The 14,534-nt window shown below is 31.1% G+C and overlaps 1 protein-coding gene across 4 annotated transcripts in view; it reads left to right on the top strand.

Annotated features, from left to right (window-relative positions):
• Positions 1-14,534, top strand: part of LOC134683044 (plexin-A4-like) — a 70,235-nt gene that overhangs the window by 41,845 nt on the left and 13,856 nt on the right. For 3 of the 4 annotated variants that reach the window (XM_063542070.1, XM_063542080.1, XM_063542090.1), the window contains 11 exons: positions 690-878; positions 2,301-2,426; positions 4,004-4,104; positions 4,557-4,695; positions 5,204-5,372; positions 6,937-7,027; positions 7,426-7,516; positions 7,837-7,956; positions 8,385-8,489; positions 9,189-9,288; positions 10,109-10,275. In XM_063542070.1, the coding sequence (XP_063398140.1) occupies positions 690-878; positions 2,301-2,426; positions 4,004-4,104; positions 4,557-4,695; positions 5,204-5,372; positions 6,937-7,027; positions 7,426-7,516; positions 7,837-7,956; positions 8,385-8,489; positions 9,189-9,288; positions 10,109-10,275 (1,398 nt within the window). The remainder of the gene's footprint in view (positions 1-689; positions 879-2,300; positions 2,427-4,003; positions 4,105-4,556; positions 4,696-5,203; positions 5,373-6,936; positions 7,028-7,425; positions 7,517-7,836; positions 7,957-8,384; positions 8,490-9,188; positions 9,289-10,108; positions 10,276-14,534) is intronic. The other variant, XM_063542096.1, reaches the window with a different exon arrangement.

The raw sequence follows: 14,534 nt of genomic DNA, 5'->3' as shown, positions 1-14,534 counted from the left end.
AGTTGGCGAGGGTTTTGAAGAGGGATCCATTCTTAATACTGTTTATCTTTCTTGTGGTTGAAACAACTATTCATTGATTTATAATTTTTATCTTTAACCACAAAAAAATGATGTCTTGATAATAATTTCATGTTTAAAAGTACAGGTTATAAAGAACGTTGTCAGTACATGCATGACATGCAGATGGGAAAATTTGTTTGGAAATTTTTTCAAAATGATTTGAGTGTAGTAACTTGTTTAAAATGACTTGGCACAAATCTGATAAGACTACACAGATGATCCATGGCTTCCCAAAAGTCATATTATATGGACATCTTATTTTGATGTGACTGTTGTGACAGATCACTGACTTAAAAAGTTCTGAATTAAAGAGCTAGAACATGTACAATCTAATAGCTTTGTGTACTATTTTAAGTTCATTGTCTGATAGTACAAGATGGAATTGTAAACCTGTTATTCTCACTAGAAGATTGAACTAACTTGTTGTTTGTAAATAATTCTTATATCATCAAATCTCACACACACACACTCTTTTCTTTCTCAAGGAGGTTATACTCATTTAAGTAGGCTTGTGAATAACACATTTGTGTGGCATGATTCTTCTCATCATGCCAATGCTCAATGATTGTGGATGATAAATGCATGTTTTAATTTCTGAATTAACTGTTATTGTATATATCTACTTTCAGAATGAGCCACTGAGTTTGTGTGGAGAAGGAAAGAATTCCGACCAGTACTCCTCCATTGAGGGTGTAAACCCTATTGATGAAGAAGCATTGATAGAATTTATGGACACATCACTGACAAGTGTTCTGGCTGATGAGAAAACATTAAATAACAACATTTTCTTAGGGACCAGTAAAGGTCAACTGAAAAAGGTACTAAAGAGGGAAATGGCATAATTTGAAAACTTGTATTTGGGTATTATGTAGTAATGGTCAATTGAAAACGGTAGGAGGAAACATTTAAATGTCAGTGATAAGGCATAATTTGAACATTTTTATTTTATAAAGTATACATGGTATATGCAAAGAACAGTCCTGAAATTTAGAAAGTTTAGAATGTGCAAAACAGAACAATAAATAAATTTTGAAAAATCACAAGTCTGAAACCACTCAGAAAAAATCAACATGAAATACATAAGCTGATTAAAAATGCATTATTGGTACTTGGTCAAATGACTGCTATACAGTCTTAATACTTTCATTTTACAATGTACATGTTGAGTGCACAAATTAAATTATGAATCATTATAAAACACACCAAGTCATTCAAGAATAATAATAATTTTTTCAACAACTACAATTCATAGATTCTTGATATATTATGATAGTACCAAGCTTAAACCCCGAAGTACACCGCTTTTTGATCAGTTTGGTGATGAGGAAAGTCACTCTATGGTTTCTCTTTATCAATGAATTTATGACCATATAGTTGACAACGAGAAGCTGATGACTTGCAGAGCCTTGTTTTACTTTTGTTACAAATACTTGAAATGTCATTAGGTAAAGAACGTATAATGAAGGTCAAAATATAAAGTGTGTTTACAATTTTTAATGCTTCTATATCTTTAATTGTAATTTCATTTCAATTGATCATGTTGATTTGTAATCTTGATGATGTACTTTTATTCAATACTTCTTTTATATTTGTGTATATTGCTTCATTGAAGAAAGACAAATGAGGACACTTTTGCTCAAGAAGTTGATACATTCATCATGCTTTTTGAAAGTTTCATTGGTTTAATTATAGACCATTGTACTTGGGGAAAATATGAATAATAAAAAAATAAAATTTCAATTTATACAAATAATTTAACTCTGAAATCATTATGTGAATATTCAATGCATATGTATTTTAATAATATTTTTTTTTCCCTCTAAAACTAAGGTCATTGTCTTTTCTCAGTGAACTGTTATCAGATGTGAGACCACAACCTCAACTGTTTGGCAATTACATCTGTCACAAGTTGATAAAATACTGTAGCTGTTACAGATCATACAAATTCAGTCCGGACTGAAGTTTTTCGGGGTTTAATCTTGTTCTGTGACACAATTTCTGTTGCTGTACCACCTCTACTTCCTGTGATCAGAAAATTTTATTTTTTGAGGATGGTATTAGATGGGAGCAATACCTCACACAAGTACAGTACATCTTGTTTTAATGTTACACAAGTTGAAACTTTGCTAAGAACCTATTGTTAAAGATGAGGTCTAGGATGGACACAAGAGAAAAAACTTAAAATATTTTTACATTTTATTTTTTATGTTTAAGATATAAAAATATTCTGTTGATTGCAGGTGATTGTTTCCTCTGGTAACCAAGTAACTGTTGTCAAGGAAATAAATGTTGATATTGGACAGTCTATAAATGAATTACTGTACAGTCCAGATAAATCTAAACTCTATGCTTTGACATCTAATAAGGTAAGTTACTGGTGGTTATTGCCCTTGGTAACCATGTGTCTTTTGTCAAGGATAATAGGTCACACAGGCAACAATGCCTGTTATATGATAGTATTGAGCAGAATAATGTTGACTTAGAATAGTCTGTAAATACACAAAAGTAAAATTTTTAGCTCAGTCATGACCATTCTGATAAACTGGTTGTTCTTAATAATCTGCCTGTAGTCAAGGAGGTTGATGTTGGCGTGTTGATATCTAATAAGATAGAGACTGCACCAAGATGATTGGTATTGGTCAGTAGTAATGAAAACAATTCATCCCATTGACAGATTTCTGACAATTGGTCGGTTCATTTCAAATTTTGTTCTTACATTTGTTTATAGATATAAGAAGATGTGGTATGATTGCCAATGAGACACCTCTTCATCCAATCTCCATTCATGAGCATTGATAAAATTCAAATGAAACAGCATGATTCATGTGACTTTACCTAAATACTCTGCCAAAACAAATAAAAGAAACTGCTTGCATAAGAAGCCTTGTGTTGAGATAAGTCATAATGTACAAAACTATTGGGGAATTATTGATATTAACACTTTTGTTTTATTTATCTTCTATTATATCTATAAAAATGTCTGTTAAAAAAGATACAAATTGGTTTTTATTTCAGTAGACGTCTCTTCATTTTTTCTTATCTGTTTTGTTACATGAATTCTGTGTTTTGATAACGCTATCTTTGTTGATTTGAATTTAGCAAATCGGCTGATAAAACTATTTTAGCTGTGTTAGCTTGTTATCACTTTAACATGGAAACTAGATTCCCCAGAGTGATTTCTGTATTTTAGTAAAAATGTTGTTAGAATTCCCAATTAAACCCATGGTACCATAATAATTTACTCTATGCTTATCTTTAACTCAATATTTGTCTGACAAATGACATTTCTCAAATATTATTTAGTTAAACAAATTATGTTTTAATGTTTTCTGCAGTGAGTACTCTCTAATTGTCTGGTTGTACATTTTCAAACATTATAGACACTCAGTTTTTGTGATAGATCAATTCTTTTTTTTGTAGTACATATACTTGTAAAAATACACTAAAAAAAAGCAAAGTAACAGAAAGTCTTAATTTTGTGTGTTTGGAGGCAACACACACCTATTGTATACTATAAATTCAGAAATTATTGTGAAAAAAGTGACAGGGTTATAATCGAAACAATTTAAACTCGCATTTTGAAATATTTTATATGAATTAAACAGGATTTTTTTTCATGTCACAAAAATATTAGAATCTCATTATAGTTTAAAATGATAAAATCCCAATAATAAATGCACACAATAATTTGGGAATTTACAGTAATTTGGTTTGACCTAACATGGGATAAAATCTGGTGCAACCTCCTCCATTTCAGTTGAGCACAATACCATAAAACCAGTGGGGCAATATTTCTAATGATAAATTAGAATTAGGGACAAGAATCTAGAGAAATAAAACATTTTAAGCAGGTTTCCCATAGAAATAATAAACCTCATGATAATATATGGTAAACCTGACTACAAAAAAATGTATTAATCCAAAATTAATTTCTCAATTTTAGCTGCTGATGGTTGACCCTCTACATTGTGGTGAGAGAACTTCATGTGAAGAATGTTCTGTTGGTCAGGACCCTGTTTGTGGTTGGTGTGTCATGGAAAACAAGTATGTATGTTTTTGGAATTAAAGTTGGTTCAAATGTGCATAACTCCTCACTGGAATATTTAACCGAGAATTATTTCTGTGGAGTGTACATTTTGCAATGTCAAGGACCATACCCGTAGCCAGGGGGGTTCGGACGAGTCCCCCCCCCCCTTTGAAAACAAATTAGCACTGTTAAAGTCAATGTTCTGTTCGAATTGTGACTTAAAGTAGAGTTCTTGAGTCCAAATACCCCCCCCCTTGAAAATTCCTGGCTACAGGCCAGAAGACCAAGCCTATTTGGAAGTTTTATTTGCTTTTAATTATCCCTTATTCTGATCATCCTAAGAGATAAGGTTTATCCAACTGGAAATTTTCTAATTCTTTTTAAAAATATTTCACACGTCACAAAATATAGATTTTGTCGTATTATAAAGAGATTCTGTTAAAATATGGTCATGTACTTTCTATTTTAGATGCACTGAAGCAGACGCTTGCCCAATGCATTCTGTGATCCCCCATTGGTTGATGCAGAAGTCATGTGCTAAAATGGTTGAGATCCAACCCACAAGCCTCAGCTATGAGAAGTTTCAACTAGATGAAAAAAAATCAGAGGTAACTTCTTCTCTTAGTAATATAAAATAAGGGGACATTGTATGAACTTTCCAACAAAGTTAAGATGAATAAGAGTTAATCAATTATAGGCAACAGTATAGTCGGCTATACATGGCCCTGACATGAAAAATCATCTGTTCTGAGAGCACCTGTTTTGCATGGTAACATGGTATTCCCATAAAGGTCAAGTAAATTAGCAGAGGATTGTGGGGTTTTTTTTCAAATAAATTTGCTTTAATCTCTTTCTAGATGACATAGCCATAGGAATAAAAATTGTAAGTGATGCATAAAAGTAAAGATGATTAGATAAAAATTTGCATTTGGTAATATGTAAATCAAGTTTGATTTAAAAAAGAACAGATTGAAACATGTTCTGCTGATGACTTGTGGAATTTCCTTAAAATAGAAAAGTTAGTGCTAAAATTTAAAATTTGATCTTTTCAGTGCCTTATCTGGATTTGTGCAAAAACGCATAACAGATTTCATTTTATATTTATTTATTTTTTAGATACAGTTCAAGTTGGAGACCATTATGTTTGCACCAAATATTGATCAATTGGATTTACAATGTTCTTTTGTTTCAAAAACAACAAAATCCAAAACTAAAGCACAGATTGACCAGAATATAATAAAATGTCCCTTGCCAGACGACCTTCCTGGTGTTATGAGCGGTAAGGGTGAGTAAATGCTGGGCTCACTAACAGTCGCTTCTAGTAAGCTTCTACTAACCTCCATATACCTGCTGTGTTTTGTTATTACTGTGGATTCATTATTTTTTGGTTGGATTCCAATTTTCATGGTTTTTTTTGGTTCAGGGGAACCAAGATTATGAATATTTGACAAGTTACATATTTTCTACAGTAGTATATATGCCAATATGCATACTTTGTCAAAAGTATGAAATCAAATATCCACAAAAGATATCCTCAAGCCACCAACAATTAGTACTTACCAAAATAAATGAATCCTCTATAATCATATTGTACCTTCATGTCATTGTTTAGCACAAAATGCTATTATTGCAACCAAGCTGTAAAAATATGCATGGTATGGTAAGCGATCATGATATTAGCAAAACATACAATACGAAAAATTGATAAGCATTTACAGTTAAAAAAAAATTGCTAAAATTAATTTTTTCTGAAATTTGATGAAATGAAATACTAATCCAATCTTAATGAAAACAATTTAGATCTTCTTTTTAATGGGTCTAGTCTAGGTAGGAAGTGTATGATTAGTTTCTGGAATTCAATATAATGACTCAGACACTCAATGTTACATCATTAATTATGAAATGTCAACTATGGATTTGACAGCAGTTAATAAAAAAATAAGCATTTTACATTAAAATTGCATCAGAATTAATTGTAATCATGGGAACTCATTGCATTTTATAACCTTTCATCATCTCATGTAGAATAGATATGTATGTGTAGATAGTTATATTAGTGCATATATCCTAACCATCACAAAGTGCCCAGTATTTACAGGTGGATTATTGCACATGTTTTTACATTTTGTTTTGCATTTTTCTTCACTCTTGCAGAAAATGTTTAATATAGCATGTTCTCTTGAATGGTAAGCTATAATTCGTTGTTTTAGCAAAATTTGATAACATAACATATAAAAAGAAGATGTGTTATGATTGCCAATGAGAAAACTCTCCACATATTGGTTTTCACCTCAAATTGCTCAGAAGTCCAGTTTTGTCCCCTGTGGGAGGGCACTTATTATAAAGTATATAATGAGGCTTTTTGAAGCTTCATGGCATACCAGGGGTTAAGAAATTATGATAAAATATATGACAAGGTTGCTTATTGAATCATGAGTATCTGCAACTAATCAGATGTCTAATTTTTTCATAGATGCCATTTAAAACTGCAGTCATAAATGCCACAGAATTGTGTGAAATCTACTTATCCTGCCTTGAAATAGCTTATCTTTAAAGCTATTTTAATATTTTGTGTATAAAAAAGTTATGATAGGGGAATGTGTTTATGTTATGGTATTCAAAATATGTAACAGGGAAAGCATTCCTGTAATTCAAAATATGTGAAAAGTTTGAGGTACTTGATGGCTCAGCTGATCACCCCTACACCCAAAACATTACAGTGTGCCTCTCCATTATGTTATAAATGAAAAAAACTTCCAATGGCAAGGTATACAATAGTGTGACAAAAATATGTTCAAATGATACAGAGAAAAAAAAAATGTTTTGCAAATGTTTACTTTTACTAACAGATTACCATGATGTAGAAGTAGAGTTCCACATTGAAGGAAGGCCAATAGTCAAACGTAGTGTACCAGTGTTTGACTGCAGAGTTCATGATAGGTTTGTATTTTATACTTCTTACTTTCATTTGCAGTTTTACCATATTATAGATGGATGTATTGTTACAGCAAAAGCAATGGGCAAACATGTAAACTTATATCCTGAGTAGATATAAGAAGATGTGGTACAGGTGCCAACGTGCCAACTCTCCATTCAAGTCTCAATTTGTAAGGAAACATTTATACGCGGAGCCTTGGCACATGTAAATTGGTTTTCCAGAATTTCTGTTTAGGTTGTAATTGAAGCTTTAAAAAATTATCAATGATAAAATAAAAAAATAAAAATGAGTCCTCAGCATACTTTTGTAGATTTCCAATATAATGAAAAACCCTGCTATTTTATAGTCAATTTTGTGACTGAAAAATGTTTTCTTAAAATCATTAAATTATATATTTCAGCTGTACAGGCTGTGCCAAGTCAAACTTCTCCTGTATGTGGCAGTACCAGGATAATACATGTATCACTACCACAACCAACAATGCACGACAGGTAACCAGTATGCAGTTTTCACAAAAAACATTAATAACTTACAACAGAGAATAACAGTCTTTCATAAAAAAAATCCTTAAATAACTTGATAGGTCTTATGGTGCCTCTTTTTCATGTTTTCAGAAAACTTTACTGGCCTGGCAAAAAAACAAACATCAAAAAGGTGTATACAATTTTAATGAAGCTATTAAACTTTGACTTTTTGGATTTGCTTGAGAAAAGAACTACACAGCCTTAGTCTTCAATTGATTTTAGCAACTTCAACATTTTGTGTACTTTAATGATTGATGTTTATAACTAATTCATGTTTACCTTTACAGACAAATGGTATAACAAATGCAGATGAGTGTCCACGAGTAGAAAGTCCTTCTAGTGTATCAGAAATAGTGGTCCATTCTGGAGAAACTAAACAGATAGCTGTCAGAGTTATTAATCTAAAGGTTAGAAATTGTTTTCGAACACAAATAGGTTCATATTAATTTAGTAGTAAGGATGGCAAAAGGAAAAGCTACATAGTTTCAGAATTATATTTTTTTTTGTTCAACTACAAATGTATGTTCTTTTATATTTGTATAAAACAACAGTAAGGTGTAATTAATAAATTCAATTTACCAATATGTTTGTAAGGTATGAACACTTTATATCAACTTTATCATTTGACCCCTACAATAATTAAAATCATCTGTCCTAAAGCAATAACTTAAAAAAGATATTTGTTAATTTATTGTCCTTTTGAAAGGAAAAATATGTGCAATGTGGGGGAAATTGGAATTCTGTTCTTTTATTCAAATACTTTGAACTATAAATCCACTTATGATTTATGCTGATTAATATGAAAACTTGTGCAACATTTTGTTTTTAATTTCAGACAGAGCAGAGAGATAACATACATTGTAGTTTCAAGTATCTTGGTGTGTCGATGGTTGTCCCAGGAAGTATATCATCTTCTTCATTGACTTGTGATTCTGTTCAGGTATGCTTTTATAGAAATTTTCATATGAAAGTTAGAACTTCTTACAAAATGTATCACTATTAAGTTTTTCTAGCCCGAATACAATTGACAAAAAGGAAAGGAAAAAGCAATTATATCTTTTATAGAGATGAAATTTGGCTAGATTTAGGAAAAAAAACTTTTTTAAAATAAAAAATTCAAGTAGTACAGCTTGACATTACCACTCATTTGAGTAGTGCCAATAGTTTTTGTTCAGATAACAAAAAAACAATAGCTCTTGATATCATTAATATTAGTTACTGGTTGCATGAAATGAATATAAATTGAAGTGTTTTGTATAAAAATAGACGGAATAAATGCATAAATAAATTTGTAAAAACAAAAAATGAAGAAATATCTTGAAATCTTTCAAAAATAGTTCTGATCATACAAAGTGCTTGTAACTTCAAGTTAAGTTTTCTTTTTAAAACAAAATAAGAAAAGGTAATACAATGGCAAACATCACATTTTATATTGATAAGACTTTTTCATTAATTAAAAAAAAGGCTGATATTTGCTTTACGTTGATCAGCCTAAAAAGGGTAGATCACACCAAGAAACAAAGTATTATCTTCATATTTAAAAGAAATAAGACTGCAGGAACATTGTCAGCCTTGCATGCCTCCTGTCACCACTTGTCAGCACATGTAAAAAACAAAGATATTTACTTGTATATTTCAGTTTAACTTCAGTGCTACAGACAGTCCATCATTGATTGCTGATTTTAAGATTACCTGGGGACAAAATAATTACATGTTAGATAATCCAAATGGAATCTCAGGTATATATATACATACACATTTTATTTTTTTTAATAATGTTTCATCAAGTCAGTATATGACTATTGATATGCATTATAGAACAATCGTTGTTTTTTCTTATGGCAAATATTTCTTTTAATACTATGCTTGCTTTTTATGATGTGGTTTTATACTAGAATAAGCCATGAATTAAATTTTGTAGATTATTTTTGTCGAAACTGCAACTTTTGTTGCAAAAGAAAGACATAGCAATCCTACATTCCACTGGTGGCATCCACAAATATTCACTCTGTGGTTAAAGCTATTAAAATTTGAATAACTTTCTTAAACTATCCTGGATTTCTACCAAACTTCGACAGAAGCTTCTTTATGATCATTAGAAAGTATCCAGAAGTATTTTTTTTGTACATAAATTCAGTTTATTTGTATTTTACTTGTAACTTATGGACTCAGTTTTTCTGCCAGTTAACAGTACATTCACTCTTTGGTTAAAGTTTTTAAAATTTTAATAACTTTCTTGAACTCTCATGGATTAGTAACAAACTTGGACAGAAGCTTGTTTATGATCAAAAGCTAGTATGGAGAAGGACATTTTGTAAAAAAATATTTCCTGTTTTGCAACTAACAGCAAAAGTAGGTAGACACTGAGTTCCACGACACCCTTACAAATTTTTCAAAGATTAGACCATAGAAATTTGCTGCTATATTTACTTAGATAACTTGCATCACAATATTTCCAAATGATACACTACCATTGTTTTGCCCTCGCTTACTTTTGTATATATTTGTAAAATTTCCGTAATAACTTCTTTATTCAAAAAGTATTGTTTTATTTTAAAGTGAGAATATTCAAGTGTCCATTACTAGTGACCAACTGTGGACAGTGTCTTAGTTTACAACCAGAGTATGAGTGTGGATGGTGTGGCTCATATTGTTCTCTACAGAAACATTGCAATGCCACGTGGCAAGATAGGTCTGCTACATGTCAGAATCCTCTGATACTTAGGGTAAATTATTTTGTTATAAATTTAAAACCATTATCTTTTTTGAGTGTGTATTTGTGCATAAACTTTAAGTTTGCTTTTTAGTTAGTTGAACCATGAATTTTGTATAATAGAAAAGATATGATAAGGGGTATATATCCATGACACAAAAAAGTGTATCACTGAAAAAAATTCCAAAAACAAAGGAACTTTCATTGTTGTTCTTTATCTCAAAGTTTAAGAAAGCCTCAGCGGAATTCTTTTTGAATTGATGATCACAACTGTGAATTAAAGAACAAAGCCATGGAGTTATTTAACAGCTTTTACATTAATGCTAGCAAGACAAATCTTTGTTTGGCTTGCTTGCTTTGCTTGTATCAATGTTTGCTCAAGCATGGCAATTAAGATAGGCGGGGCTTCAGCTTGTTTACATCATATTTAAATTTTATGGACATTATGTTTGAGGTTAAGGACACTAAATTTAAAAAACATCACAGGATGACAAATATAAAGTGCAATCGTAGAAATGGAAGCCAAATCAAACTTTAAAGTCTGTCGTCAAGTACTTTTAGTAAAACAACTAGCTATTCGAACACACTTATTCTGATTTTGTGATTCATTATATAGGTATTTCATCTTTTAGTACTGTGATTTTTTTATGTTAACCCTGTAGCTTTAAATTTGCTATATAAAAATGATAGAATCTGAAGCGAGATGAAGTATCAAATATTCTTGCTTTGTACGTTTTCAAGACAAAATATTCATCTCAAACAAACCCTAACATAAAAAGGTGCACTCGATTTTCTGATAAAAGGGATAAATGAAGTAGGTGGGGATGACTTAATTCATCCCTTTTATTTATTATGTCCATTTTTATTGAATATTGCGCACTTTGGATTAATTTTTGCTTGTTAACCTTCAAACTGATATATTCTTTGTTTAAAGAGAAGGTGATAAATGCTTTCTGTAATGTTTACTATACATTTGCATAAGTTTTCAATTTAACTATTACAAAGTTAAGCAGAAAAATTAGATATCAAGTCGACGACATGGTTATTTATCAAGTTGGATGAAGAAAATGCATCTATAATTTCAGTTATTTCCGTGTCTGCCCTTCCATTATGTGACTTGAGAAAAAAAATTGGTAACAATTGTATCAAAAAGAGAAAATCGAGTGCACCTTCTTATGTTAGGGTGTGTTTGAGATGAATATTTTGTCTTGAAAACGTACAAAGCAACAACATTTGATACATCATCTCAATTCAGATTATATCCTTTTTATAAAGAAAAGCTACAGGTTGACATAAAAACATATATTGGTCAAATGAAAACCTATGGAATGAATCACAGAATCAGACTAGGTGTGTTCGAATAGCTATTGTGTTTTTCTAAAAGTACTTGACGATAGTCTTTTAATTTGGATAATGAAAATGCATATCTTCGGGAAAAAAATATTTTTGGCTTCCATTTCTACGCAATCGCTTTATATTTGTCATCCTGTCATGTTTTAAAATTTAGTGTCCTTAACCTCAAACATATCGCCCAGTACAATTTAAGTATGATGTATACAAGCTAAAGCCCTGCCTATCTTCATTGCCATGCTTGAGCAAACATTGATACAAACAAAGCAAGCAAGCCAAACAAAGATTTGTCTTGCTAGCATTAATGTAATAACTGTAATAAAAGGACTCTTTTATTATAGAAAAAAATTGATGGTCAAACAGGTTTTTAAGTCATTTCTTTATAGTCTGCTCCACAAATTGATAGGTCAATAATAATTTTAATGAGAATCCACAAAAAGTCCACATGATATAAATTTAGTGTTGTCAAATTGTACACTTTTGCCTAACCGGTTACTCGGATAATCGTTCGACCGATTAACCGGTTAACCGGTAGTTTGAGTTGGTGCTTGTAGTACCCTACACTTAGATATAAGATGTGGTATGAAAGTCAATTTGACAACCTTTCATCCAAGTCATAAATTTTCTCTTTTAGAATTGAAGTTTGTCCTCTGGCATTATAAGGCTTGTCTGTGAGGATTTCTGGCGAAGTTTGACTTTTAATAACCAACTACACCGTATAAAAAAAGCGTTTGTACCAACTTCAGATTGAAAAATAAAAAAAAAAACTTCTTGATCCCTTAGAATTGAATATGTCTGAAACTGATTATTCTTTCCTTTTCACTTGTTGTCTTCGAAAATGATGTGGAGTGTTTCAGTCTGAATGATTTATAATAAAAAAAAGAAGATGTGGTATGATTGCCAATGAGACAGTTCTCCAAAAGAGATCAAATTGACACAAAAAATAACAACTATAGGTCACTGTACGGCCTTTTTCTTAACTTTGTTTGCATGTTTACTCGTACTATTACGGATACATTGAGTACATTCACATTGGTTTGCATTTCACAATTTTTGAGTTAGCATTTCATTTAAAGTAAGAATAAGCCTTGCACGACGGAGGTTGCACATTAGGTCCAAGGACACAGTTATCGTCCTTTGGTTTTCGTTGTCTACGAATATAGTCCCTAGTGTAAACAGTGTATAACTTGCATGTCTTATTTGATACACTTTCCCAATTTATTTCTTGATATTAAATGCATGAAATATCAAGTAGGGGGATGTAATTACATGTAAAAAAAAATTGGGTGCTGAATCTTTATGTTAAGAAGTAAATTGGTCCAGTTCTAAAAGGTCAAATTTTAGCACGTCTGAAGCTGTCAAACTGAATTTTACACCCCCTTAACACAGAATTGTCAATATTTTGAGTTAGAGCTGGTAGAAGTTTCTATAATTTTGATATTATTTGTCTCACTGGTAGTACACTACACTGTAAAAATCTTTTTGAGAAAGAGCAGGTGCGATTTTTTTAATTTGAATTTATTGTCTAAAAGAAATGCACTACGAAATAACTGTGTTCTCGGGCCTAAGAGATGGATTCCTGAAATCTAGATTCTGTACTTTGGCAACTTTCCTGAATGATTTGCTGGTTTCAGTTTGTCAAACTCAATCAAAGTAAAGGATTTACATCTTTGGTTTACAGAAATTCTGTTAAAATGTGCCATTTTGGCATTCTACGGCTATAATAAGCATTTTAAAGCAGTTTACATTTTATGGCTAAGAGGCATGCTGACTTTCTATCTGACAGCTTTTTTGTTCCTGATATTTGTGTTTCTATGATTAAATCAAATTTAATTAACCATTTGTGAACTCTGGATATAGAGAAAAGTAGATTATCACAGAAAAAAAGTGCAGATATTTGTATTCACGGCCATGGTTAAACGGCCTAATAGATGTATGTAAAATGTGAAGAGCTTTGTACATCAAATCTGTAGTCCATCACAAATATTTCACTAAATCTGTAAAAAAAGCACTTTATTATACTCAGTACACCTTACTCCTTTCATAGGCTACCATTTTTTTTCTCTGTATGATAGTAAGTGGTCCAACTTTATGCCTATTAAGGCTAAAACTAAATGCAAGTTTTCTATTGAAAAGTGAAAAAACTGGCCATCAGACCATATTGTTTCTAAAAAAATTAAATGCAAGAGTCCTTTTGCAATTAGACTTCTTGTATCATAACGCCTTAGCATAGAAATGAGCAAAAAGTTACACATTTTCATTTCTAATAGCTTCTGTGTGCATTTTTATATGTCAATATGGGCTACCGCCTAAATCGACTAAATAATTCTCAGTACTACATGGCCCAAGACCATTTTATACTCATGTGGTATGCTTTTTGACACTTTTCTATACATTTAAAGTACATTTTATATATATGAAAGAATAAATTAGGCATAAAAAACTTCAAAATCTTCAAATTGGCTGAGAAAAATGCATATTTATATAAGGCGTCCCTAAATTGGAAAATCTCTATTTTCAGGCATAGGCTTATATAAATTTAACTTTGGAATAATTACAATACATCTGATAAATAAAATGAGTGTTCAGATGCTTTTAATACTTAATATTTGATATTCAAGAGCATTTAAAAAGCAAATTTTTGCAAAATTTAAAATTTTAAGGCCAAAATCTTGACAGTTGAAGATATTTGATTTACACGTCAAAAATAAACATTCAAATGTCTATATTAAAATGACCCTAGTGTCTCTAATATATGTCATATGGCCATGAAACTTGGCAACCTATCTCACAATTGCCTAAGCTTAGGTTATGCAAAGTTTTATAAAGATTGGTCAAGTCTTTCTGTCCTATTAGGTCCAAGGACACAGTTATCGTCCTTTGGTTTTCGTTGTCTACGAATATAGTCCCTAGTGTAAACAG

The sequence above is a fragment of the Mytilus trossulus genome, chromosome 1 (genome assembly GCF_036588685.1).
Source record: "Mytilus trossulus isolate FHL-02 chromosome 1, PNRI_Mtr1.1.1.hap1, whole genome shotgun sequence".
In the NCBI taxonomy this organism is placed as follows: Eukaryota; Metazoa; Mollusca; class Bivalvia; order Mytilida; family Mytilidae; genus Mytilus; species Mytilus trossulus.
This window is presented reverse-complemented; position numbering and strand designations above follow the sequence as displayed.